At 40.4% G+C, this 25,921-nt stretch overlaps 1 protein-coding gene across 1 annotated transcript in view; it reads right to left on the reverse strand.

Moving 5' to 3' along the window:
• LOC101477622 (cadherin-4) overlaps positions 1–22,900 on the reverse strand; it is a 241,770-nt gene extending 218,870 nt beyond the window's left edge. Inside the window, exons 1-2 of the mRNA XM_004546200.4 lie at positions 22,645–22,900; positions 21,310–21,421 (exon numbers count right to left, since the gene is read on the reverse strand). Of these exons, the coding sequence (XP_004546257.1) occupies positions 21,310–21,421; positions 22,645–22,701 (169 nt within the window). The 5' untranslated portion in view covers positions 22,702–22,900. The remainder of the gene's footprint in view (positions 1–21,309; positions 21,422–22,644) is intronic.
• Between the last annotated feature and the right edge of the window lie 3,021 nt (positions 22,901–25,921).

Below are 25,921 nucleotides of genomic sequence, written 5' to 3' on the forward strand. Positions count from 1 at the left end.
GCAACAAACATGTGGGGACAGGTGTATGTGACAATACTTATATTTCATGCTAAGGAATATTACAGCAAATATAACTGAATGAAACAGAAGATTTTAATGGAAAGATCAGCCATGTCCTGTGCAAAACATACAGACTTCATTGCCTTATCCTGCTTGCCCTCTTCATTCTGGATCCATGTAGCATTTAACCACATGGATAGAAATCTGTATAATAAACAGCAAAAATGTACTTTATGGATGAACTCTATAAACAATCCAAGGTCCAAATAGAGGTCCATCTTCTTTAAGTAGCACTAAAAGTTTTCCATTATAGAGCAACTGGTTTATTACTGGTGAAATTTAAAAAATCCAAAACGGCTCCCTTTAGGGGTCACCACAGTCATCTATAAGTCATCTGTCTCTGTCTCGGCCTATCCCTAGCATCCTCATCTCTCGCACCAACCCTCTGCATGTCCTCCTTCACTACATCCATAAATCTTTTCTGCGGTCTTTTCCTCCTCCTGGCAGCTCCATCTTCAACATCCTTTCTCCAATATATTCACTATCCCTCCACTGCACGTCCAAACCTCAGCCTTGCCTCTCTAACTTTGTCTCCAAATCATTCAACCTGAGCTGTCCATCCAATATACTAATCTTGTCCATGATGGTCATTCCCAATGAAAATCTTAGCATTTTCAACTCTGCCACCTCCAGCTCTGGTTCCAGCTATATTCAGAATATCATGCATGATATTCTGAATTCTACAATGAGTAGTTAATCAGCAGCTTCCCTGAACCATCATGTGCTTTTGTACCAATGCCAGTACGGATGTGGAGGGAGATACTTGTCCAGTCTAGAGGTTGATTAAATTCTTTTATAGGAAGTAAATTGACAATCATATCATTTATCATAACTTCATGTTAAAACTAGACACGAAAACAAGTACATGTGCTGTAAGTGGTTTGTCCTTCCTCATTGTCTTATATTGGACTTTTCTACCGGTGCTGATGCAACATCTGCTTCACAGCTTTAAAAGGCAAAAAAGGGCAATCTATTCTCAGCTTGTTACAGTGTGGGTTGTAGAGTACACTTTCATTTAACCACGCTCAGCTCAGATTTGAACTGAACAAATAATAATCGTTGTGTCCTTCCCTTCCTTCCATCTCCTCCAAAAGGATGCATGAACAAATTAGGAATGGTTTCAAAAACAGTTCATCAACATGACAGATGTTCACTTGGGCTGATGTGTGGGCAGCAAGCACTTTTCCTTTTCACTGTAGTGTTTTGTTTGTTTTTGTTTGGTTTTTTATACATTTAAACTGGCTACTTTATAAAAAGGCCACCCAAAGTCAAGATCCAAAATTTACAACAAATGCATAAACATTTGTTGTAAAGTTCATCCCCCTCTCAACAGCTAATCATTTTCAATAAAGTCTAATGGAGATTTTCTTGTATGTCACTGTGCTCGCTATATACTGGTGACCCAGATTAGTCCATAAGGGATTTCGAGTGTGGGCCGCAGTCTGCAGGACAAAGCAGCAGATTCCGGTAGACAGCTGCAGCTCAGATCACACTGCATGTATCTACCTCCTCTCTCAACTACTCTCATCTCCTGTCCTCGCTTTTCCACTTTTCTGGTCTTGTGTGCTTAAGGTAGAGGGAAGGCAGATAAGGCGACTTCCTTAGAAATTACCTATCACAGCTTGGCAATGTGTCCGGGCATTTCTGGCTGAGAAATGTTGAATTTGTCAATCCAGTGAATGCTCAAAAGTATTATGCGAGCTCAATTTTAGCTGTTATTTTAAATGAGTCAAGCACTGTAGGTGTATGAATATCAGAGTGCAGGCTGCAGATCTATAAAAGGAAACAAATGTGCTGTAGCTTTTATTCACATTTCTTTACACTTAGATTAACCCAAAGTGAAGACCTTCGCAACCAATGATAAGAGCACATCCGTCAGCAGCAGCAAAAGGAGGCCAGTCTTGTATTAAGGTAAGAATGCCCCCTTCAGCTGTATGACGGTCCGTCTCAGCTACCCACCGCAGTAGATAAATAACTGCTAGCTCTCGCTGGTTGTGCTGTGAGAGAACATCATAAATTCTAATCCAAAAGCACGTCAAGATCGATTGCTCTTATTACTGAATCTGTAGTTATAAAAAACAAAAGTAATTATTGGTAATGCGCATGTATTACTTAACCTACTGCGTGATTATTTATCACGCACTTGCACTTATTTGTGCATTCATGTATTGATTTGATTTGATTTTTTTCCTTAAGCGAATCTTCGGCCTTTAGGGGCCCGCTGTTAGCAAAGCCAATTTCTAAGATGTTCAGAGGCTGCAGTCACTCCTGTCCTGCATAGCCTTTACTTTGGTTGACTAAGTGTTTATAAGGACATCCACTCTGTCGCTGTGTATGCCTGGGAGAGATGTAGCACTGCAGTGTTGCGCTGATGTTTTATGCTCTATCTGGGACGCATCTCTTAGTAACATGCCACAGCCTAACTGGATCACAGATAAAGTGATATGATTGGAACAGATGGTTCGAGGTTCTCTCACTACCACTCAGGTTTCCTGTATAGGCACAGAAAAGACTTCAGAGGACAAACCTGCCATAAGGTGAAAATTGCTTTAGTGTCAGCTGTTAGAATGGAGACATCCATGTGAGTCGCTTAAAGCTTGATGTTTCAAACATCCGATGCACTGCCCAGCTTTAGGTAGTCCTTAATATCTCTCAGCTACCTCAACTTTAGAGTCTGTCGTCCTGTGGTCAGACAGGCTTCAATGCCACCTCTTTTTACTGCTGCTAGTGACAACTGTCTTCACAGTGCTCTAAAGTAGCAGTAGCAGGTGGAGAACCTCCACCTCCACGAATTAGGGGGAAAACAGTATTGTTATTCTGATTAAAGCTTCTATTGTGAGCAACTGGACTGACTGGGAATTGAGATTGCAACTTAGATTTGAGTGCTGGCTGAACAGAGTGGACAGAGTGAATATAACATCTGGTATTACAGAACTAATTGTGATACCTAGGAAAAGGGCTGCGTTATGCACACTGCATCTCTCCAATCAAGAAGACATTCCACTCATCACACAAGTGAAATACAATTCTACATTATTACCCAGCAGCATCCTAAATGTCAAGCCTGATTTGTAAATGATATGCTACCCCTAATTACATTGATATTTTCAGGAGCAAAACAAACCTCTCCTTCACTCTCTCCATTTCTTCCCTTCTACCCCTTTTTTCTCTTTTTTTATATTATAGATTTTACTGCCGTTTTGGGAGAAGAGCAATTCTATTGGTACAGTGAAGATCTAACATTTATGAACTCTCTGATAACAGCTGTCCTTTCACCATCTGGGCCACTAATGTCCTGAAGGTTAGGACAGCCATCTATAAGAATCTGACAGCCACTGTCTAAAAATGAGGAGCGAAAAACACACTGCTCCCTGAACCTGAGCAAAGCAGTAAAGCTCGAGTTGTACTGCAACCAAATGTTAGCTGCTAAATGTTAATGTTTGTTGTTACCCTAACATATACATTACAGCACAGCAACAGTAAGACTAATCCCTCAGGTGAAGGTCCGCAAGGTGTGGAATTCGTCTACAACACTGAAAAGCACGATGATTCAAAAATGAATCCCAAAATCTTGTATCACATCTGATTTATATGCACGCTCAAGTTGCGTGGGGAAACTTTGGCCACATCCTTTACCCTACAGTGTCAAAATGTCAGTGGGAGAGCAGTACTTAAGGACTTTGAGATGATATAGTATTCTGAGAATGTGCAGCAGTGATATATGAGTATACCACAGGGGTTAGGACAGCCTTTGAGCTATGTCAAATGAGTCTTCTGGCTCCAATAGGCAGCATTGCCCCTTAGGGCCAAAGAAAGGGTCATGCTAAGACTTTTCACAGGAAAGATCATTCCAACATCTTAACCCACTGGGTATCACTATCATCATTAGAGATGTTTTCGCAACATAGCCTTGGGACAGAATAAATGAACCTTTAGACAGAATAAATGGCCGGTCTGTAGAATGACTTGCTTTACCACTTTGAGGGCAGAGCTCCATAAGTCCCCGGCTTCCATTAGGAGAGACAATGTGATTCTCTTTTGCAGCCTCCCCATGGCCCTCTCTCAGTGTGAAATGAGTAAAGTCTTCAGGTGCATCCACCAGTGAGACGGACAGACTGCCCTCAGCTACTACTGATCAGACATGGAGACTGACTGAGAAAGTTGGCACAAAAAAAAGATGAAGCGTCTGAAGAGAGAGCGCACTGGGTCTCCAGACGGTCTGAGAAGAGGAGCGTGGGCTAGTCAGTGCTGATCTGAGAATCCCGACAATCAGCCAGAAAACGCAAGGCAGACACAAGCATCCCATTAGCCTTTGAATTTAAATGTCAGTCTCCACTGGCCTAGTTCAGCAGGCTATTCCCCTCTCCCCCCAGAGAACAACAGTGCAAAACTACAAACAAAAGCACAAAAAAATAAGTCAAATGTCATGTGAGACTATTACAATGCAGTACAGGCTTTGTTTCATTTAAGCCTTCTGCTGATCCTGCAAATATGGTCTTAAAGCAACGCTTGCTGTCTAATGAAAAAAAAAGGTCAACAGTAAGCTGTATTGACATATTAAAGTAAGAATAAGCAGAAAGAACTCAAGAAAGAAACATAACATAAAAGAGCCTTTTATTTTTTATCTTCCAAGAACTGATAGGACCTTCACAGTTATTTGTAATGTTTTCATACTAAAACAAACATTTTAAGAACTAAGAATCATGCTTTCAGATAGAGTTTGTAGTTTTTACATGATAAAGATTCAAGGTGTCGACATTTTGGTATTTCTGTACTATGTTCAATTTGGTTGCGGAAGCCTAGGGGCCTGCCCTGAGTATGGCCCTTGATGACTGAGTGCTCTGTGTGACATTTCCTGGTAAAGGCCATGGTCAGCAAAAATATCTCCACAAGGAGTACCGGCACAATTTCTCTATCTCCCTTTACGATATGATAACATTAGCCTCATTTCCTGTTTGAATATCTGGTTTTGCAAAACAATAAAACCTCTTCGCCCCTTCTTGAGAGAAGTGCAGAGCTAAGATCCTCAGCCTTGTATTACTTCTCTTGTAAATTCCATTCTCAGTATCAACTGGTCACTGGCTGTTTCAGACATTATGCATACTTGAGGTTAAATAGACCATTAAAAGAGAAAAAAATCCCCTGACTTAAGTAAACTTCCTTAAAAGTAGCTTTTAAAGATAAATGTCACAGTTGGTCTATTAAGGAGCCATAACAATGGAAACAAATGGACACTCAGGAGGACAGTTTGCAAGCCAACACAGAACTGTGGACCAATTTATACACTCTAAACATGGCAAAAGCAAGCTAACTGGTGCCAAAATACTCACACAGTATGCAACTGGCATGCAAAGCACTCGCTCTCCCTCTCTCTTTCCGCACTAATTGCGTGTGTAGTTTAAGCGGGTATAAGTACACTCCATTGAACAATGGAATTAAGTTAACAACATCTGCATCCTTTCACTGTGACACTCTCCACCTTCCATCTTCACTAGTAGAAAATACTGGTTTCAATTATAATGGCCCAATTATCTCTTTGCTTTGGTTAATATATTATTGTATATACTAAACAATATCATCTCTACTCTCCTTAACTCGTTCATGCATTTGTTAACTAATGACCTATTCTTGAGACAGGTATACTGTTAATAAAGGAAAACATCGGATTAATTAATGATTAGTGTTACCTTGTGTTTTTGCCACGGCAACATATCACTCGCTGAGTTTTCCGCACTCAGAAAAAAACCTTCCATCCCAGTACTGAGTGGCCATACATCGCATAGCATCTTATCTCATCCCATCCCAAACAGCAATTAGCTAACCAGAGCCACCGCAGTCTAAATCACATCCAGCATCTCACTGTGGCCAGAGTTCATCATCCTATTACACACATTCCATGCAACTAACCTCCTTTTTAAGATCTGCTCTCCCGCATGCATACACACTCCACCGAATGGGTATGAGGCTGACCTATTTGCCATCACATGCGTTGCAATGTGAAGATTAAATACGAGCACGACTATGGAATCGAGAACAAATGGCAATTTGCCAATTAAAAAAAAGGAGAAAAAACCCCACCACTGTGGCCACAGTGGTTTAAAATGGTAAATTTAAGCGTAACATTTTCTCTCCATTTCAGCCAAAAACAGTTACTGTTTAACAGATACAAAACTGGGTGCTAGCATTTTATATTTGCAAAGAAATATTACACTGAATGCTAAAACTGCACTTTAGAAAACAATGCAGTTTTACTGAGTTGTCCTCTGGCTGTTGTTTTAGAAATCAGATTAAGCTGCTGTTATCAATTTTAAATAGATTTAAAGTGCATGATTCAAATTAAATACAGAAATACATACATGGAAAAAAAAAACACACTCTTAAGCCCAATTACCCCTGGGAATGAGAAGAGGAAATAATAAACACATAAACACACACACACCGAGAGTCAGCGGCACACACAGAGAGAAAGAGAGACAAACACCAAACTGAGACACATTGAGAATGATAAAAAATGCAGGAAGCTGGTTTAGTAGTGACTGCGATGTCACCAGGGAATTCACACAATTGTTGACTTCCATGTAGAGAGAGACAATGAGTTCAGCTTCATTGACTTCTACAGATGCAGTGAAGCACAGTAATTACCATGGCTCAGACAGAGGAGGCGCTACTACCACAAACACTCAGCACTATGGAAGGCAACACACACACATGCACGCCAACAGAAACACATGTGTTAACCTTAACTGCATTTTTAACTAGTGCGCACAGGCAAACAAGGAAGACGTACAATAAGAAGTCTGAGATTATTCTCCAGTCAAAAGGAGAGAAGACGAGGCAAACTGTTGCAAGTGTAAATGATAGAGGTGGCTAAACAATATCAAAGGTGTAGGAATGTGCAACAGAAAAGAAACACATAGACTCAAAAGTATGAAAAAATGAGAAATGAGAATCCCCAAACAATCTAATCTGTCCTTGAGTGCCCTCCTACTGCAGCATTGTTCTGTCAGAGCCAGATAAGTTGGGAGGCGCTGCAGTGAGTGAACAGAGGCGAGGAGAGAAAAGAGAAAATCAATGATAACAGTCTCCACTTGCCACAGTAAAGGACTGGTATGTGTGTGTGTGTGTGTGTGTGTGTCTGTGCGTGTGTGTGTGTGTTGAATGAGGGTATCAGACTTGCACTGACATTCTGGTGTGGATATAGGGGCATTGTTGTATTTGTGCAACAATTATTAACAATCCAAAAATAATAATAACACCACCATACAAGGTCCAATTTTACAAACACTTTTTCACTTTCCTTAGTATCCACAGGAAGCTTGCTCTGTGGTCAAATACTAGATGACAGACACAAAAGGAGCCAGTTCTTTCAAGTTCATATTCAAATCCCTTTTCCCGTGATGATGGTATGAGAATATTTTATGCTTAATGTGCAGACGTCCCATCAGATGGATGTAATATATACAACCTCTTTGTCTTCCACCTTAGGTCACTCATCCAAGGCCCGCTTAATTCATTAAACACTATCTTAAGTGGCCAAACTGATGGACTTCCATTATTCAAAAAGTTTCATAGCAAGTCCTGCAATACAATTACCTCTGAGAACTGGTATCTAAATTAAAGTTAAATATTTAGAAAGTCTTCCTAAAGCTGCTAGGGGGATCGAGCTGGATGTTTTATGTGTTCATTTCCAAGATAAATCTGACTGCAAACAGATGAAGAAGAACATAATTTGCTGTGTGTGTTCTGAATTTCCTCAGCGCTGTGGTGTTCTCTGTCTAAACACTCAGTGGTTAGAAAGCATGATTGTGCTTGTCCACATTCAAATTCTGACACACACACTCAGACTTGATGGTGGATTTACAACTGACCACATCCATCTTTAACCATTTCACAAGAAAATGTGAAGCTGATCCATTTGTTACATTTGTATTTGTATGCAACAGGAACTAGACTAAGACTAGTCACAATGAGCTGATGAAAGAAACCAATTCTGTTAATGAGAAGAAACTAAAACCACCTGAAATAGAGGCAATAGTAAAAAAGAATAATAGAAAACTGACAGGATACTGAGGACAATCAGTCAATGATTCATTCCATCAATGATGATAATTGCCATCCACTCCATTACTTTAGTCAGCTGGATGTTGATAGCCTCACAAGTGTGAGTTCACAAATTTTGATTCATTCATTACGGTCACACAAGGAATTTTTTCAGGGTCCTGTGAGGGCAAACCAAAATTATTCTGAAGGCAATAAGGGCAAACCTTAGCCCAGCAACAGTGCTTTGTTTGATTGTAAAAATGCTTAACCACCTTCGCTGGTTTTTGACTTTGTTTCAGCTTTTTGAGGTAGAAAAAGAATCCACCAAATCACTCCCTGAAGCTTATTAGCCTGGTTGCTCCTGACAGGGTTCATTCTGCATATATTACAAAGTGCATGAGTATGAAATTTACCAATACGTGTAGTCATATGTGTACGTATTACAAATTACTTGAAGAACTAGTTTATAGAACAGTTCTGTATCCATCTATCTGTACATCTATCTATCTTAATATACACAATGAGAGCTACGTGTTCTGTTAAGTGCAAAGAGTTCCTTTGTTTTTGGCATAGATTAGTGCTTCAGCTGTGAGGAAAGGACAGCCCAATTTGTCAAGAGAGTGCATGGAGCTAATCACATCAAAAGAACTGCTACCCAGTATAATATCAGCCCATGAGCAGGATGCCTAATTCATTAGTCTGCATTTGCAGGACAAATCACTTCTATGCTGACATACAAAAGTACCACACACACAAGTGAGATGAGGCAGTAAACTTGTAGCGGCCTACTGGCATGAAATAAATGACAATGAAAATATCTGATTTGATGATATTTTCCGTGCAGTGGCTCTCGCCGTAAATCTCATGCAAGGTAAACTGATGCTGCAATGCATACTGCAGCAGTCATGTTTATGCAAATGTGTGTGCTTCAAAGAAAAATGACCTTTTCTCTATGGCACAGTTTGATTTAGAGCACCTTACCCTATAGCTGCTTGAGAAGAATTATGGATCCAATGGATGAAAGATGTGTCTTCCTCTAAGAAGAAGCATTTACAGTATGACGAATACTCTACCTTCTTAGCTAAAACAGAAATGAGCTGTGCCCTTCAAATCAGTGTCATTTATCTCCATTTTCTCTGGCCACTGGGTATCATATCCGAGTCAGCATTTCTGCCCACCTTCCCCTGTGAAGACAAGCCCTCCTCCGAGGTTTTTCTGGCCAGAGACGAGATTACTGTTAAGGTGGTAGACCACAGTTATTTAAATTCCTGGATCAAAATCTTGCCAGCTGGTAGGTGTGAACCACAGCGCTAAGATATTTATTGACTAAACAGAGTCATTAAACTGCAGCATGCAAAGCACACACACTTAACAGCCAAAGCTAGCAAGTAGCTAGAGAAACGCTTTCTTTTTTTATCTTGACTTTTTAAAAAAACGCAACAGCTATGATTTAGTGATCTTATAGGAAACCTGTATTGAGTGTACATTTTACATATTTAATAAGGTAGATATCATAAAAGCCCTTAGATGGTGCCTGTCACATGGTGTGACTACACTGTTCCATAAATCCTTTTCCTCAGTGTTGTTGTTGTGAATACTGTAGCATGATGAAGCCAAGTCTTTTATCAGCATCCCCATCAACGTCTTTATTCTGCATTATTGTTCGATTTTATCCTGTTCATCTCATTCAGAGGAAGAGAAAACTTTCTCAAGTCTTCATCAGCTGGCACACACAATTACACACGGCTTTGCACTTGCACCAGTTTTCCCATAAATAAACGCACACGCTTATGCGAAAACAAACAAAGAACAAATTCCTGATTCCAAAGCCATTTTCTTAAAAACACAACGGGAACTGTCAGATTGCTGTCGCGAAACGTTGTGATTTACCAAACTATGAATAATTTGTGCATAAATTAAGTGAAGGGATAATGAGAAATGCCACGCTTCTGTGATGAGAGGAAATGGAACGCAGCAGTGGCCAATCAACTCGTGAAGATTGGAAATAGAATCAACAACTTCACCTGACATAAGAAACATGCAGGGATGAAAAACCTGACTGGAGAGTCAATAAGCTTTCATGCTCTGGTGTCTGACCAGCTGTAAATGAAGGGGCAGGAGCTTCTGTGTGCACATGCGGAGATGAGCTGCTAAAGATAAGATGCACTTCCTCCTTAGCTGTCTTTCCTAGCTGCAGGGGATTCTGTTTCTCTGTTCTCTCCCGAGCTTTGAAGCTCTAATGCCTCTGATCTGTCATCTATCTCTTGCCTCCCATGCTGTCCGGTGCGTGTCTGCTCATGAGCACGACGATATGACAGCACTGCAGCGAGTCAGGTGGCCAAACCCTTCTTTTAGAACAGACAGTCTCTGCTAATGTAAATTTATTAAAGATCCTGGCACTAATGAAACTGTTAAATAGTAGCTGGCTGCTGTGAAAGGTGTGTCATTTTGTCCAGATTACCCTGCCGCAGTCTTTGAAAGTGTATGCATTTATAACCAACGGAAATCAGATGTTTCTCAGCGGGGTGTGCTAGTGTGCTGATGTTTTCAATTACAGCCATGCTCAGCTACCGACTACTTGATTATACGGAAGGCCCTGGCCACCAGTGTAGAGCTGAAAAACCAACGTGTCTGGCAGTTCAGTGGATCCAGATTTTTTTTTCCCTTTTTGCTAGTACCGGTGGGCGATCTGCACTATGTGAGGAACCCTGACAATACCCCCCCCCCCCCCAACAAAACTAAAAAAAATCCTTCTTGCTCTCCCACAACCTGGGGGTGTCTGGCTGGGAGGCATGTCAGCATGTATCTCCCTACAGTCTGTCTCTTTGCCACCGTGGCAAATCAATTCTTAATAAACCATCTGAAAGCTTCCTCTGCTATACCTTTCATTTCCCCTCCTCAAAGCTGCAGGGCAAATTAGCCTGCCAAGAGGATGATAGGGAGCAAGCGGCAGAAGAAAGCAACCGAGAGGGGGATGAAAAAAACGACCCAACACCTACAATTAAATTAACAAATCACTGTTCTTAATTAATCGGGGAATTACAAGCAGAACTGTGGGTTTGAGACGTGACTGACATGGCTAGCACTCCCTGCATCTGCTTTTGTTAGTGCTGCTGGGGTGGGGAAGAGGAGAGAGGTAAAGGGGGAGAGGAAAGGCAGATGAAAGCTTAATAAAAACTCTCCGCAGAGCCCCCTGAACAGAATAGCGAGAACGTTACCTCTACTCCTCCCCTTCTTTTCTTTGGTTTCCTTTTGCTCCCACTCTCTTATCCTTGTCATTCCTCCCTTACTTACGTCTTCTCCTCTCCCACTCTAACTAGCTATTTCCTTTCCCTTTTCCCCCTTACCTTCTCCCTGCCCCGTTCTCCCCCGCTTTGCTTTTGCTGGTTCTCAAACCCATGCTTGCTAATGAGGTGTGGGATTGACAGCTGGATTACACCATCGCTTTGTAATCCTTTCATTTCTCTATGTAGGATAATCACACCGCAGACCGGGGCCTTACCTCCTGCCTCTAGGGGCAATCAACAATGTGTGTGTTTACATAAAAGCAGATGCATGTGTAATATTCAGTTAACTGTGAGTAAAATGTCCTGAGGTTAATGCAACTTTCGTTATCTTGACTGCACACCGGCCCAGAGTATGTCAATCGTCAAGCAAGACCACCAGAATTTTGCGACGTAGCCTACGAATGAATGAGTATTTATATATTATCGTGTCCATGCTTCAAGCAGCAAAAGTAGTCCATCTGCTTGCCTTCCAGCCTGTCTACATCTTCTCATCCCTTCTCCCTCAGAGATGAGCAAATATTGTCTTCCCTTTAACATAGCTGCTCCTTTAGCCCTTCTTCCTCTCTACCATTTCTCCTCCCTTCGTCCCCATCCCTTCTTTACCCCAACTCCCTCACAGGAGCTTGTTCCCTATGCGGCCACAGGATTCACTTTGTTTTTGATCATTCTCAGACTCAGAGCTAGACAATTTATCTGCTACTCTACATTCTCCCGGGCCCAGAGGAGAAAAGCAGGGCCTTTTATTACCCTCGCTCTTTGCCTCTTCCTCTGATGTGCAGAAAGAGACAACAGTCAGATAGGGAGAAGAAGCAGAAAGAGATTCAGGCCAGTGTGCTTTTAAAAACGTGTTGGTCCCAAGGCTTGAAATGGCTGTCTCATAGAGTTTGACCAACAGTATCACAGGGCTTTTAAAGTCTTACAAGCAAAAATGCTACATTGTCACAAACCAGTATTTGCCATTATACTCAGGGCTCAAAGTAACAGTTCTCCACAGCAATCATCCACTGTATTCTAGGATAAGCATGTGACCTTGATGTTGGAATCAACTGCAGGTTCAACAAATTAATATTCTTCATGGTTGTGGGTTGGGTTTTTTTTTTTTTTGATTAAGTAAGAGAATAATGTGAACATGAATGCAACAAACAAATCCTGATTGTAAAAAACTGAGCTGAATGTTTTTAAAGCACAGTGCTAGACTAGTGGCCACTGCAGAAATCCACAAGAGATTCACTACATCCTTGTGAATTGCACTATAACCCTTTATCCAACAACCTTCATCTGTTTATAAGGTTCATTGTTTAGTGCTGTGCAAATGTTGACTGAGTAACTGACTGTGTCCCAGTTATTAACACTCAACGAGAGCAGTTGCCACTATAATGATCTGTCTGACAGAATTTTGAACGCATTTGAATTTTATAGGGAAAGAGGAACAACACTGAGTTTCGCAATACTATGCGATTTCTACTATGTTATCACAGAATTTAAAAATCATTTTTAGGAAAATCATATTCTGGAAAAAAGCAAACAGTTTCCTTTTCCTGCAGATCTCAAACCTCAAATTTACTGCCTGTCTTGGACTTTGTGAGCAACGTGCACGGGGTTTTAACTGTGTTAACTTTGACACACTAGAATACCACAAGGAAGTATATGAATGCCAACATGGATGTGGAAACCTATTAAATTATTCACACCAATATCTAACATTTTAAGGCCATGTACGATAGATTAAAGCTGAGGTACGCATCAGATTTTCAAGATCAGAGATGACTTATTCTGCTTCACACTTCACACTTCTGCATTATTTTAGTATTGTTATTGTTTAGAATCAGAACTGCAGTTTTGACAGAAGAAGTGGCTTAATAAGTAACTGTCTCAAATTAAATCAAATCAAATCAAATCAAATCACTTTTATTGTCACATCACATGTGCAGGTACATTGGTACAGCACATGTGAGTGAAATTAGTGTTCATTAGTGAGAAAGGTGTAAAGCAAATGCTTACTGGCTCTTCTCATAGTTGTAGTTTTTCTTAAGATATCAGTTCTCATTATAGTTTAATTTTGGACTGAAATTTGTAACAATTTACATTTAATAATTGGAAAATAATAATAGCTGACAGATAAGGATTTGTGTAAACTGCCCACAATAGTAAAACAATTTAACATTTGAAAACAACCTCAAAGAAATTTCTACCAGCTAACACAGCCCCATACTACTGAGAGAAATGGGAATTCCCCTTTTGGGGAAATCAATAAAGTCTGTCAAAAAGCCAACATCTATCTTGACATGAATCAACAGAAACTGTTTGCAAAGACCTGGGCTCCTCTGAAAGCGCCTTTGTGAGCCCCTTATTAGCTTTTAGCCTGTCGAATAGCGTAGGACCAGACACCATGGGACTCATCATTGTCTTCTGATTAATTAACATTACTGGCACTGTGTTTGTCGACCCCCAGCTCCCCAGCTATCCTTTTCTTCCTCTGTCCCCTGTGTTCCCGCATAGTTTTCTTGTTCAGAGGCAATGATTCGCCTATGTGCTGAACTTAAGAACTTAATGGAGAACGTTCGCAAGAAGAGCAAGACACAATTAATGATTATCAGGCGGCCATGTCTTCTGAGGACTTCCATCCTTAGTTTAACCAAAAACAAGGGATCTTTAAGCAAAGGGAATGGGATATAAGATTTTAATGCTCTTGGATTTGCCCTGCCCACAAAGAGATCATAGAAATCTACTCTTGATTAGAAAAGGGTGCGAAATGGACAAAAGTCCATTAATTAAAAATAATGATCTCAGTTTGGGGAAACTAGGCAAACTGACCAGATAGGTGAGAATATTGTTTTCATACCGCTGTTATGAAATATTTTCACACAATAGTCCTAAATGAGATTTTACTATTTTAAATTTAATTATGTTTTGTTATAAGAAACTCAAGTTTAACAAAATTGAGGAGAGACAAATCATCCAAAGTGAGCTCATGCATATTTAATTATCTCAGTGCTAAAACAGTAATAGAAATTAAATTTGAAGCAGTACATCAAAAGAATCCTCAACTAGAAAATGGTAGTTGTGTCTTTCAACAACATTGCTTTCCCATAAAAAAATTGAGAATGTGATAAAGGTGTGGCAGCTGGATCATCATTTTTTGGGTTGCTTTCAGAGTGACTTGATTTCCAAGTGAATCAATTAGGATCTAATTAAAATCCTGCCATAGACAAACTGAGGAATTAAGAATGAGTGGGCAGGATTAGACCACAACAGTGTCTGGGTGTAGGCCAGAGCTACAGAGTAGTGGGCAGCCTCAAAGTATCATAATGTGTTGCTGTTTTTCCTTTTGTGTCTTTTCATAATGAACAGCATAAAATAGCACCATAAATGCTAAAATGCTGGCTGTTTCAGGGAACAGAGCCTTATCGTATACTTCCTTTTCAACCCTGATCAGAGGAAAGTGTCTGTCCTTCTGTACCCCACCCTTTATTTCACTCTCCTCTCTGGCAGTAGCCTAGCTTAAAGACATGGTCACTGTGACTCTTGAGGAAAGAGAAAACAGTCTTGTAAGCTTATCATTATCCTGCTGGTGTAATCCCTGTCCACCACATTGCAGCAAAAGAGCAGCCCTGGGAGTGCCTTGCATTCCTCTTGCTCCTTGTGAAAAAACTATTTCACCAAAGACAACAGGGACACCTTACAACAGCTCCTCCGCAGTCTTAGACTTTATGCTGCAAAAAAGAAAAGAAAAGGGGGAAAAAATAATCTTTTTAACCTTAGACAAAATGTGCATGTGTGTAAGACAGAGGGTGGGCAAGAGACAGAGCCCTAGTAGTGTCCCCTTGTCATCTTACAGCCTTCAGAGCCCATGCAGACCATCTGTGCATTAAAGAGGTAGAGCCCAAGCAAAGTATTTAAATGGGTTTAATGTCTTCAAGAGGGCCATAACCTTGGTCCTGTAGAAGCCCAGAAGACCCATCATACCAAGGCAGGAGGTCTCTTAATGTACAAAGCAGATGACAAGGATACAGAGTTCACACACACCACCGAGTAACTCAATCTGCAGGAAGTCTCTCACATTTTTTCATTCATTCTCGTTTTCCCTTTTACCCCTGTCACCCTTGTCCCTCCTCCCCAAACAAAAGGAGAAGATGTCAAAAAATCCCATTAAAAAAATAATGGCCTCCACCTGCTTTCTTTCTTTTCTCATTCCCTCCTGCTTGCCTTTCTAATGACCAGCTTGGAAAAATCTGGAGGTTTCCTGCTATGCACAGATCACCAGTCAACCACCCCAGTGCACAGTACATTCGGCGACAAAATGCACACACCGAGCATGCAAAAGCACATAACCACTCCGCCGCATGATTTCCCAAGCCTTATAGTATTCATCAAAGGGCAGGTTTGCAGGTGTACCCCTCATCCCACCAACGCTCCTCATTAATCTCATAAACCACTTGCGTCTAGACTTTAACAGGGGAAGAAATGTTCAACCATGTGGTTAAGTCATCTATATGAACCTCTCTGAAAAATCCACACAAAATTCTCTGAAACAGCTATAAATCACACATGAGGTTGCAAATTAAGTAAATAAATGTCAACTGGATATTTGTAAGAGCTCCCTGAGGTCAGATTAGTCTTTGGTCTGACGGTCATAAACCAGCACCTGAAGTGTCTTCACTGTTTTACAAAACGTCCAACAAATGTCAGCCCTGTGCTTTTCTGCAATCAATAACCACTGAAAACAGGACTGTGTGATCTTTTCTCGATGGCTGAATATCCTTACAAAATTACCCATAAACCATGTAATGATTGAAACAGATGGTGTGGACAGAATAAAGATTTGTGTGGTATTTTGCACCATAAGAAAGATTTGATAGTTTTATGGGAGAGCGCAGCACTGATTCTTCTTAACGCTACAACTGATGAGATATTCCTGCAGTGTATGTTTTAACTGTTAGACAATAGTTCAAAAAACAAAAGCTCTTTTCCTTCTTTAGATTTACATATTCACATAACAAAATGTGGTGGGCCTTGAATGATTACAGGATATGTAGAAAACTGTTGGCAGTAGCTGATTAAACCAAAGGATTACTCAAAAGAATATTGTGAGATACAATGAATAAAAACTAGTAACAAAGGAAAGAAAACAATGTGCATGATTTAAGAAGATGACTACTGCATCAACTATTCCAATTTGACCTGTACAATATATCAGTTGACCAAAATCACATAGTTTCTCCAGCAGCTCCAACTTCACTGTTTGAAATAGTCACTTCATTATCTGCAGCACAGCATGCATCACAGCAGAGTAGATGGTACTGTAGAGTTCAGCAATGTTTTTACTGTAAGTTATTCACTAGTTTTGGAGCAACTATGCTGTAAAGTTAATAAATAATGAACCAATCATGAAGCATTTGATATCCACGTCTTTTTTTTTTTAACTTCTTAAAGTCTGCATCAGCATTGGCTGCAAAATCTAATCTCCATGAGGACACCTGTCTGCTATCGATCCAGATAAAACTACAGGCTGTTTGTCAAGAGATTTGGGGCAAAACAGGTCATCAAAAGCATCTAACTGTGTTTGAGGGTGTAGGGATAGAAAACAAAATGGTGCAGGAAGGGCAGGAAATGTTACCCTAATTCATGGCATATTATTAAAACCTGTAAGGCACAGCATCTGTTAGTGTATTTGTAATGGCGTGCCATTTTTTTTCATATGGAAATAGTTCTGTGCATTAAACTGGGGGTGAAATTGATACTTACTGTATATCAACTTCTGAGCTTCAAGTTGAAAAATGATGTTAAGAATGCAAAGCCTATAGCAATAACAGCCCAGCTATTGGATTTTGAAAAATCACCTTAAGTCTCATAGGAAAGCCTCACTAACCAAGGCATGTGAGACTCATCACCCAGGGCCTGCTGGGAGAGATTTTCGGGAAATAATATCCTGGAAAAAAATTACAGCTCTTAACGTTTTGTTTTATTCAGAATTCGAAGTTCTCTGTTGTATATTTGCTCGTATTAGGGCATTCTCAAAATGAGCAAAACTCAGAGTATGCTAGAAAATACTATAAATGTGACAAGAAAAAAGTGGCACTGAGGGGAGAGAGAAAGGATGTGGGTCAGAGAGGCAAGTCATAGATTTATACGGCATCAACTGAAGTTGGAATTTCTACTGAATGGTAGCATCCCTGTCTAAGGTGAGAGCTGGTGTGTGTGCGCATGGGAGGGAGCGGAAGAGAGAGAGCGAGTATGAGATATAGAGAAAGAATGCTTTGTGGATCAGAAAACATGTTTATGAGTCGGGACAAAGGAAAACCATTCTATTAAAAACAGAACTGGTCACCTTAATAGAGACATTCAGACGCTCTGGCTGATATCACTGGAGGGGTCTCGTTTTCAGCACGAATCTGAGCATCAGTGGAGGTTCTAAAAACAGTGACAACTGCAGGAAAAATCTACAGTTCTTTCTGAGAAGCTGCACCGTGGATGTCAGCATCCTTAAAGCTCAGGTACTGACATGTCAAAAAAGAAGGACCTCGCAGAATTCATCAACTATGTCCCCATGTTCTCTCTCTCCCTCTCCTCTCTCACTAAACTCAGACAAATACCACCACAGTCGCAAACACAGAAAGTGAGGGCTGCCCAAAACCACCAGTAACCCAAACAAAGTCCAAGGTCAGCAGAGTGGGCTCACTGAGCTGAAACCACCAACCCTGGCTTTCATTACCAGGAACAGAATCAGCAAAGGGATGCAGGGACACATGGGATGAGGTTACATTCACCAGCTCTGTTTATCTCTATTGGGTTGGCTTGAGTCCAACTCATAGCTTCTCTCTCATTTGCGAGATACAAAAACTCCAAATGTGTTGATCCAAGCATCAACACTTTAAATTATTGTACAACTCACTGTTTGTCTGCAGAAACAGAGAAGAAATAGGACCTTTCTCTGAGTTGTGTTTACTTGTGTTATACTGATTTTACAAGTAATTATTCAGTGTTAAAGGTCTTGGAATAATGTGCTAGGAGAAGCTGTCATAGGTCTGATCAAAACAAGGCATAAAAAACGGGACATCGTTAGCACTCGATGTGTCATGCATACATATACTAACAATATTAGGAAAAAGCACACACAGAGACTGAAAAAGACCTCGCATTTTTTAAAGACGTTAACTCACCCTCTTAAACCCCTCCTATAACTATAAAGACAAACATGGCATTTGCCATTATCAATACTGAGTGTGCTGCTAATATGTGCATGTTAAAAGTATAACAATCCTCAAAAGTGTTGCATTTAGAGCAGCCTTATAATCAATCAGAATCCATTATGCAGTGTGCTGTTTAATGTGTGTTTCAGCTATTAACTTTGGAACTGGCATGGGTTTCCAGATAAATAAAGAGCAGATCAATTCCCACAGCCAGAACAATGCAGCGTGCAGAATTAATTCTTTTTAATGTTTATTGGATAGATTGTGCTTGTCAGCGAAACAGTTGGCCACAATGCACAGAACATTTAGAGGATGATCTAAATGAGCACCATTGTTCCAAAAAGACCAAGAACAATATTACTAATAATAATAATAATAATAATAATATGAAGAAGACAAAGAAGAGGACTGAGAATCTCTAAGTGACCAAACTAACACCACCCAAAAGAAAGAAAATATAAATGGCTGATGGCTGACTATAAACATGCCAATAACGTTTTTCTTGTCAAATGTAAACCACAATATAAAAATTTAATTAATAAATAACATTCCACAAACTTTGGAATATTGGGGTTCCATACAAATTTCATTTTGACTTTACAAAGAGATTTCACTGTGGCCTTGAACATTGTTTTAGGAAATTTTGGTCATCAGAGTAACTGAAAATTATAAAATGTGAACTGTAAAACCTTCCATCTCCGGTTACTGACCTGCTCTGTGGGCTCAGGCATTTTACCCATCATGGTCAAGGTCCCAGTTCTGTCCTCCCCATTAGTCTCCTCAGTGAGATTAGACTCCCACACAAGCACACACATACACAAATTATTTATATATATATATATATATATATATATATATATATATATATATATATATATATATATATATATATATATATATATATATATATATATAGACATATATGTGTGTGTGTCTGTGTGCACGCATGTATGCCTGAGTGGGTGTCATTACTTCTGCCCCTATCTGACGGTTTTGGGTTAAATAATGTTATTATTAAAGTCTTTCCAGAGCTGCTCCCTTGCCTTCCTCCAGTGACACCCTTACCAGCTATAAATCAGCTGCCTGAGTCCTGCAAATCACATGGAGTGAGTGTGTGCTTGTCTAAATGTGTGTGTGTGTCTGCTTGACCACTGCAGCTGTATTCTCAAACACACATGAAGATGACACTGCAGCTGTGAACATTTCAAGCAACGCCGATGAAAACTATTGAATGCGAAACTTTAAGAATGTGCTTTCCGTGTGACTTGAAAGTAACCTCGCAAATAAACTATAAATCTGATTTATGAGCAGATATCATGATGGGTTTGCTGTGATCGTGTGAACCTGACTTTAGTATGGTTTACATTAGGAGGGAAAGTGCCATGAAAATGATGCTTAGGCCTCTGTTGTTAGTGGTAAAATGAATTCCTAACACTGAAAGCAACCATGTTAGACCACTAAAGATTAGTTTATGTGTAGAGTGAGAAAGAGAGACAATTTCATCTACCTGAGACCAAACTAGATAAATAATGCTCTGTGAAATAAATGGCTTCTGTGCAGCAGTGATGGCTCATTCCGTGATTGTTTGTGATTGTGTTGACACCCCCTGCTGGGCTGAAGACATCACTACCACACTGAGAGCAAGTTCACTGCCAGTGACAATGTCCCGCATCCAATCCCACTCCCAGCCAAGATATAATATGCTGAAGTTAATGAAACACTAAAATCAAGCTGATATCTTCTTTCACTCTTATATCACTCCAGCAATGAACACAGACAGATAACATAAAACAGGCAAAAAAATAATGTACTGTATCATTTTATATATCCTTAAATCAAAATTTCACTGGTGTATGTGTGCGTGCGTCTGTGCACGCGCACACTCAGGAAAAAGAGTCTAGACAGCTGTATCCCCGGCAGGTCTCTCACAGCTAAGGAGAGTGAGAAATATATACCGCGCAGCTGCCGAAGACACAGTCGACCCACAAAAGAGCTATTGTGCGCCCACAGCAAAACAATACAGCTTAGCTGAGCTATGAGAAAAAAAACCATTGGAATCAATAGAGAATTGCAATTAGCCCACATTGGCAGGAGCAGTGCCAGATTAGACACAGGATGTCGATTCCATTTCCTGCACTATAGGGCCCTCAAACTTGGTTGGCTCATTGTGTAATTGGAACAATACAAATACATTTGGGAAAGATGGAGTGTGAAGGTGATAGTGCTAAAAATTACTGTAATGAAGATAAAGATGATGATAATACTCTTAAGACACTGAACAAGGTCAAAAACACAAAAATAAATGCAAGCGGGTATAACCCAAAAGTAACAGGCAAACATTTACAGCATCATTGCATAGAATATAAACAAATGCATGGATGCGTGTTACTACATGAGTTATATTTTTACAACATCACACTGCAACAACAGACCACGGTAATTACGAGCACAAAATTGCTCCAGTTTGCAATTTCTGACATCACACGAGCTTCACATGTACCCCATGTGACTAAAATGATTATTTTTACATTTCCACTTTTACGACAATTTTCCAAATGCACAAGTGGTGCTTTGGTAATCTTAAAAGCAACGTGGCCAAGCACTGAAAGAAAACACATTACCATACACACCTCCTTTTACTTCCTTCAGTGCAAACAATGAGGTCTTTTGCTCACCCTCTCTCTAGCCTTGACAGAATGCAAAATAACTGACTTGCTAATTAAAGGGCTTACCTTTAAGTATGCCCTGACCTTGCAGTACATCCCTTGAAATCAGCACAGAGTAGAAGCTTTGTGAGAAGCCAGGTTGGCAGGGACCTTTGGAAGCGTGCACCCCATTATTCCTCTGGAAGAAAAAAAAAAACATTGAAAGACATCGATAAACATGGATTCCATTGATTTCTTTCCTCATTTTTGGCTCCAAGCTTTGGAGAAAAGCAGCATAAAGAACAGTTAGCAGAAATAAATTCAACAAGTTTATCAACTCTTTCTGCTTGTGGCTAGATGTGATGCTGATTAAATGGTCACACAGTCCAATGTCAGTGATAAAATGTGCTGTGTTAGTCGCTCCATGAAGAAACCACCCCAGACAAAATGAGGACAGATGTAGTTAAAAGTATTGTACTCAAGCTTAAGTGACACGCGCGCGCGCACACAGGCAGCACGCGCACAGAGGAAACCTGCATGAATGCAGAATAATTGTCTCCCTGCTTATTGTGGGTCTTGTACTAACGGAGAGGTCCAGGGATATGAGGGGGGAGCAGCACGCCTGTGCGCACTAATCAAACGGTCTGCAGTCAACTTTGCACCCAGCATTTAGCGCTCACTGTTGTTTAAATTAAACGATCTGACCCACTACAGCCATGGCACACAAGCAAATGCACGCGCCCGCACACACGCACGCACACACACACTAGCAAGATTGGCTGGACAGGAATGGAGGTTCAACACACTGCGGGGGCATACCGCAGGAGCACAACATTTTTTCAGTCTTTTTCCGATATCCATATAGCAGGAGAGCAATTGCCTCCGTCTGAGGCGGCGGAGAGAGAAAGATTTAGGAGCTACTCCGAGCTCCGTTAATAGTCCACTGGCGCCGACTTAATTCTGGATTCATGAAATGACGAAAAAGGCTGAAAAACACGACATAACTTTAAAGTTAACTTTTGCAAAGGCATCGCTTTTTTGACAAGTGAAACTTAAGGGGATGGTGGGCTGTAGCTTAAATAAGCGACATGACCAAGTCAGTTTGAGAAAAGAATAAAGGTATCACCTTGGGTGAATAACTTGTGCCGTGATTTAAGTTGTGTATGACAAATGATGATGACCTGCCAGCGATTTAGAGAAATACTGACAAGGCTTATACGGAGCGGACCTCGAGACTTACTTTTTTTCTTTTTATACACTGAAATTCATTAGGGAACCAATTAGCGTGCCTACTTGTAGGGGGATAACGGCGAGCCCCGCGTTGCTGTACCAACACACACCACGGCTTCCTTCTGGCTGCATGACTTTATTCGAGCTTATGTGCTGTATCAGAAGCTTTAGTAAAAAAATGAGAAATCTCACCCAGAATGTGTCAAGAAGAAGGGCTGCTGTCAGGACCAGAGCGAAGTCAGTTCTCATCGTGGCGAGGAAGCGACTCAATGCTGCCCGGACAAAAGAACCAGAAAGAGGGTCGGTTCGTATTTTTCTTTTCCAAAAATTATTCCCCCTTTCTCGGTCAGACTGTTAGTTACGTCCCTCTGCGCGCTTAGTGAGTGTGCTGCCCCGAGTTTCCCCGGCTCTCTCATCTGCAGGTGAGCGCTCCGCTCAGCACCAAGGCGCAGCCAGCGTCACTCTCCAACCCCTCCTATCACTCGGTGCAGGAAAACTCCACACACGCACTTAAAGAAACACTCGTTGGCGCTTTGGATCAAACAGACGCACTGCTAACGTCTTTCCGAGGACCCCGACATTTCAAATCCATGTCCTATTGCGAAGGCGTCGCAGTTTTATGGTCGGATGAAATATGCCCAAACATATGGCAAACTCGTCAAACATCAGCCATCAAACTTCCAGCATTGCTTTACAAGCATGTAGCTTTAACATATGTTCATTAATAGATTTCTCCAGTTAACCAGTTGCACGAATGTGCGTAGTTTGAGTAAACGGAGTAGGTCAGGGTTGGTTAAAACAAGGTAGCATGTGCGACATATTGGCGACTTAAAGCTCCAGGTGACCGGGACAAGTATTAAGAAAAGTGTGTTAAGAAAAAAAGAAATGAAGAACGAAGCGACTATTTTTTTAACATGACTCAACAGATGGTGTTTTAATAGCAAAATACTTTCCATTTATATTAATACACCATTAGTCATGCATTTTGCTGATTACTTTGAATAGTATCGAGGTTTGTGGTATGTCTTAACAGATGTACATTGAATTTTTTTTTTCTTTGTGATAATCTGAAACAAAGTCTTCATCTGCCACAGTGAGGCCTGGAGGGGTTTAAATCCTTTATGTGGGTACAGAAGTTCAAAGATGTTAAACAGAACTTTTCATTTTGTTGACATGTGGAGTTACGGGATGAGACTGAGGCTCACACAATTTCAATACTGGCTGGCATTTGGCAAACTCACCAGAAATGTAGCCTTTGTTTTCAGCCAATCTAGTACGTTTTCTGAGACTATAAAAGAGAAAATTCACCAAAAGAAAAGTCTAGGTTAATGTTAATCAAATGTTAATTCAAAAGGTTTTTAGTGTGAATCAAAATGTCTGACAAAAGCTGAACTTAGCTTCTTTTTTCTTCAACTGCGCTGCCCCCCACCTGCTCCCCAAAAAGGTCTCCTAGCTAAAAAGGGCAGACAAGCCTATGTCCAAGAACTGGACCTTGCATCCCCATTAATCTGGGTCAACTTATTGCCTGCAGCCTATTAGTATAAGCAGGACATGTAGCCAAACAGTTTCTTGTGGCTACAGAAAACCTTTCTGAACAAAAAAAAACATCATATTACAGAGGACGGACTGCCTTTCTGGCCTTTTGAGCTGCTAATGACCTTTATATTCTGGTGTCTGTAATTGGCAGACTGGTCTCCATATCTGCTTAGTGGACCAATAGGTTCTAACCTTGTGGAAAACTGTACAAGAGTGTATTCAACAAATTCCCTCTGTGCAAAATGTAGGCATTTTACCACCTCTCTCATCCCAGTCCCTTTGTCACAAAGATGAACATTCATACCCACAGTCCTTTATATTCCTCGTGGCTCTTGTAATATGCTGAAGGTTTCTGTCTGTCTGGTATGCTGTGACTGGCAGGTCTCACTTTCTCTTTATCTCTCTGTGTTGTTTTTGTGTCCAAGAGAGGGATTTAGTATATGTGCATTAGAACAACACAGAACTCTGAGGTTTTGTAGTAATGCAATGTAAACTATGATTAATGCAGTGTTAAGATATGGATAAGCTTTATACACAGTTCTAACAATATTCAGCATCCATTCAGACAGTTTTGAAAGAAATGAGTCATGCTAGTATGGTGCAGGACAGCAGGTAGAAGGCCTCTCTGCAATATTTAAAATGAATCAGCTAAAGCAAAATGCAATATAGCCACATCTTATTGTGTGCACCACTTTTTATTAAAGAATAGCACCACTGGCAAGCCTACTGCTGGTTCACCGATGCCGAGGGCAAACAGCAGGAACTGTTCGGTTTGCATTTGCAAAAAGGTCTGATATAGCTTTAAAACAATTGATAAATAAACTCAATACTTCAAATTGCTAAGAGCTCAACTTTGAACTACAGACATTCAGTTATAAACTATTAAAAGACTTGGGAGTAAAACACAGAGTAGATTTTGAAACTGCACTTTCTCTCTAGTCACCAGCATGGCAACATGTCACATGTCAGGTAGGGTGTTGCAGGATGTATTCGCAGCTCGGCCCAGGAGGTCACAATTACAGGCTAAACACTGCCTGTGGAAACACAGCACTTGTTGATCTGAGTTTTCTCTCCCGTGAAAGTCACGCTACATGCCCACCCAACACAGTGACCTCCACTTACTTACTTTCTACTTTTAGAGGACACACTACTTTTTGAATCGTTGCTGAATGTTGGCATTAGATTTTAATGGTGTGCTGCAGAACTGCTCACTATGAAAACAGTTAATCAGGACACTGCTCTGTTAGTGTGGGAGACCTTAACATTTTAGTCAGAGGACACCGGTGAAACAATCAAACTTGCTGTAAAGATATTTAAAATATACTTTAAAAATATCTTAATTGTTTTATGATTATTAAGCTGATAATGATGATGGTTGTTGTTGTTATTTTTAAGGTAGTTTCTAGGAAACAATGTGAGAAAACTGTGCAGTTTTGTTGGTATATTATTATACCTGCTTAATATGGTTTGCTGTCAAAACAGTATCACTTTTTTTTCCTGGTGTGTCACAACTGGATATTTGAAGTGGATCCCCTGGGACCTGGGTTTTGAGCTGTGTGCATTAGGTTTGTTACCACACTTGGTTGTTATCACACTTGGTTGGATTTGGATCTGAGGAGGCTGAAGACATGGCCAGTACCTGCATGTTCTCAGAGCTTTTCCTGAGCATTTTTCATTGTGTGGCAGAGTGCAGAGTGCTGTTGGGGATCAGTGGGTGTTGTTGTCATTCCTTGGTGTTCTTGGTCTACTAGAATGTTTATGTGGATAGCATATATCAAACTAATATCAATATGAATGCCAGGACCCAGGGTTGCCCAAAAGAACTTTGCATTTTAGAGAATCAAAGTTTGTCTGTCAGTCATTTTAATATGGAGGCTGTCTTCTTTTCTGGTTTTTTATTACATTATTTAAGAATTCTATATGAATATTATCT

This window comes from Maylandia zebra, linkage group LG20, assembly GCF_041146795.1.
Source record: "Maylandia zebra isolate NMK-2024a linkage group LG20, Mzebra_GT3a, whole genome shotgun sequence".
Taxonomy (NCBI): domain Eukaryota; kingdom Metazoa; phylum Chordata; class Actinopteri; order Cichliformes; family Cichlidae; genus Maylandia; species Maylandia zebra.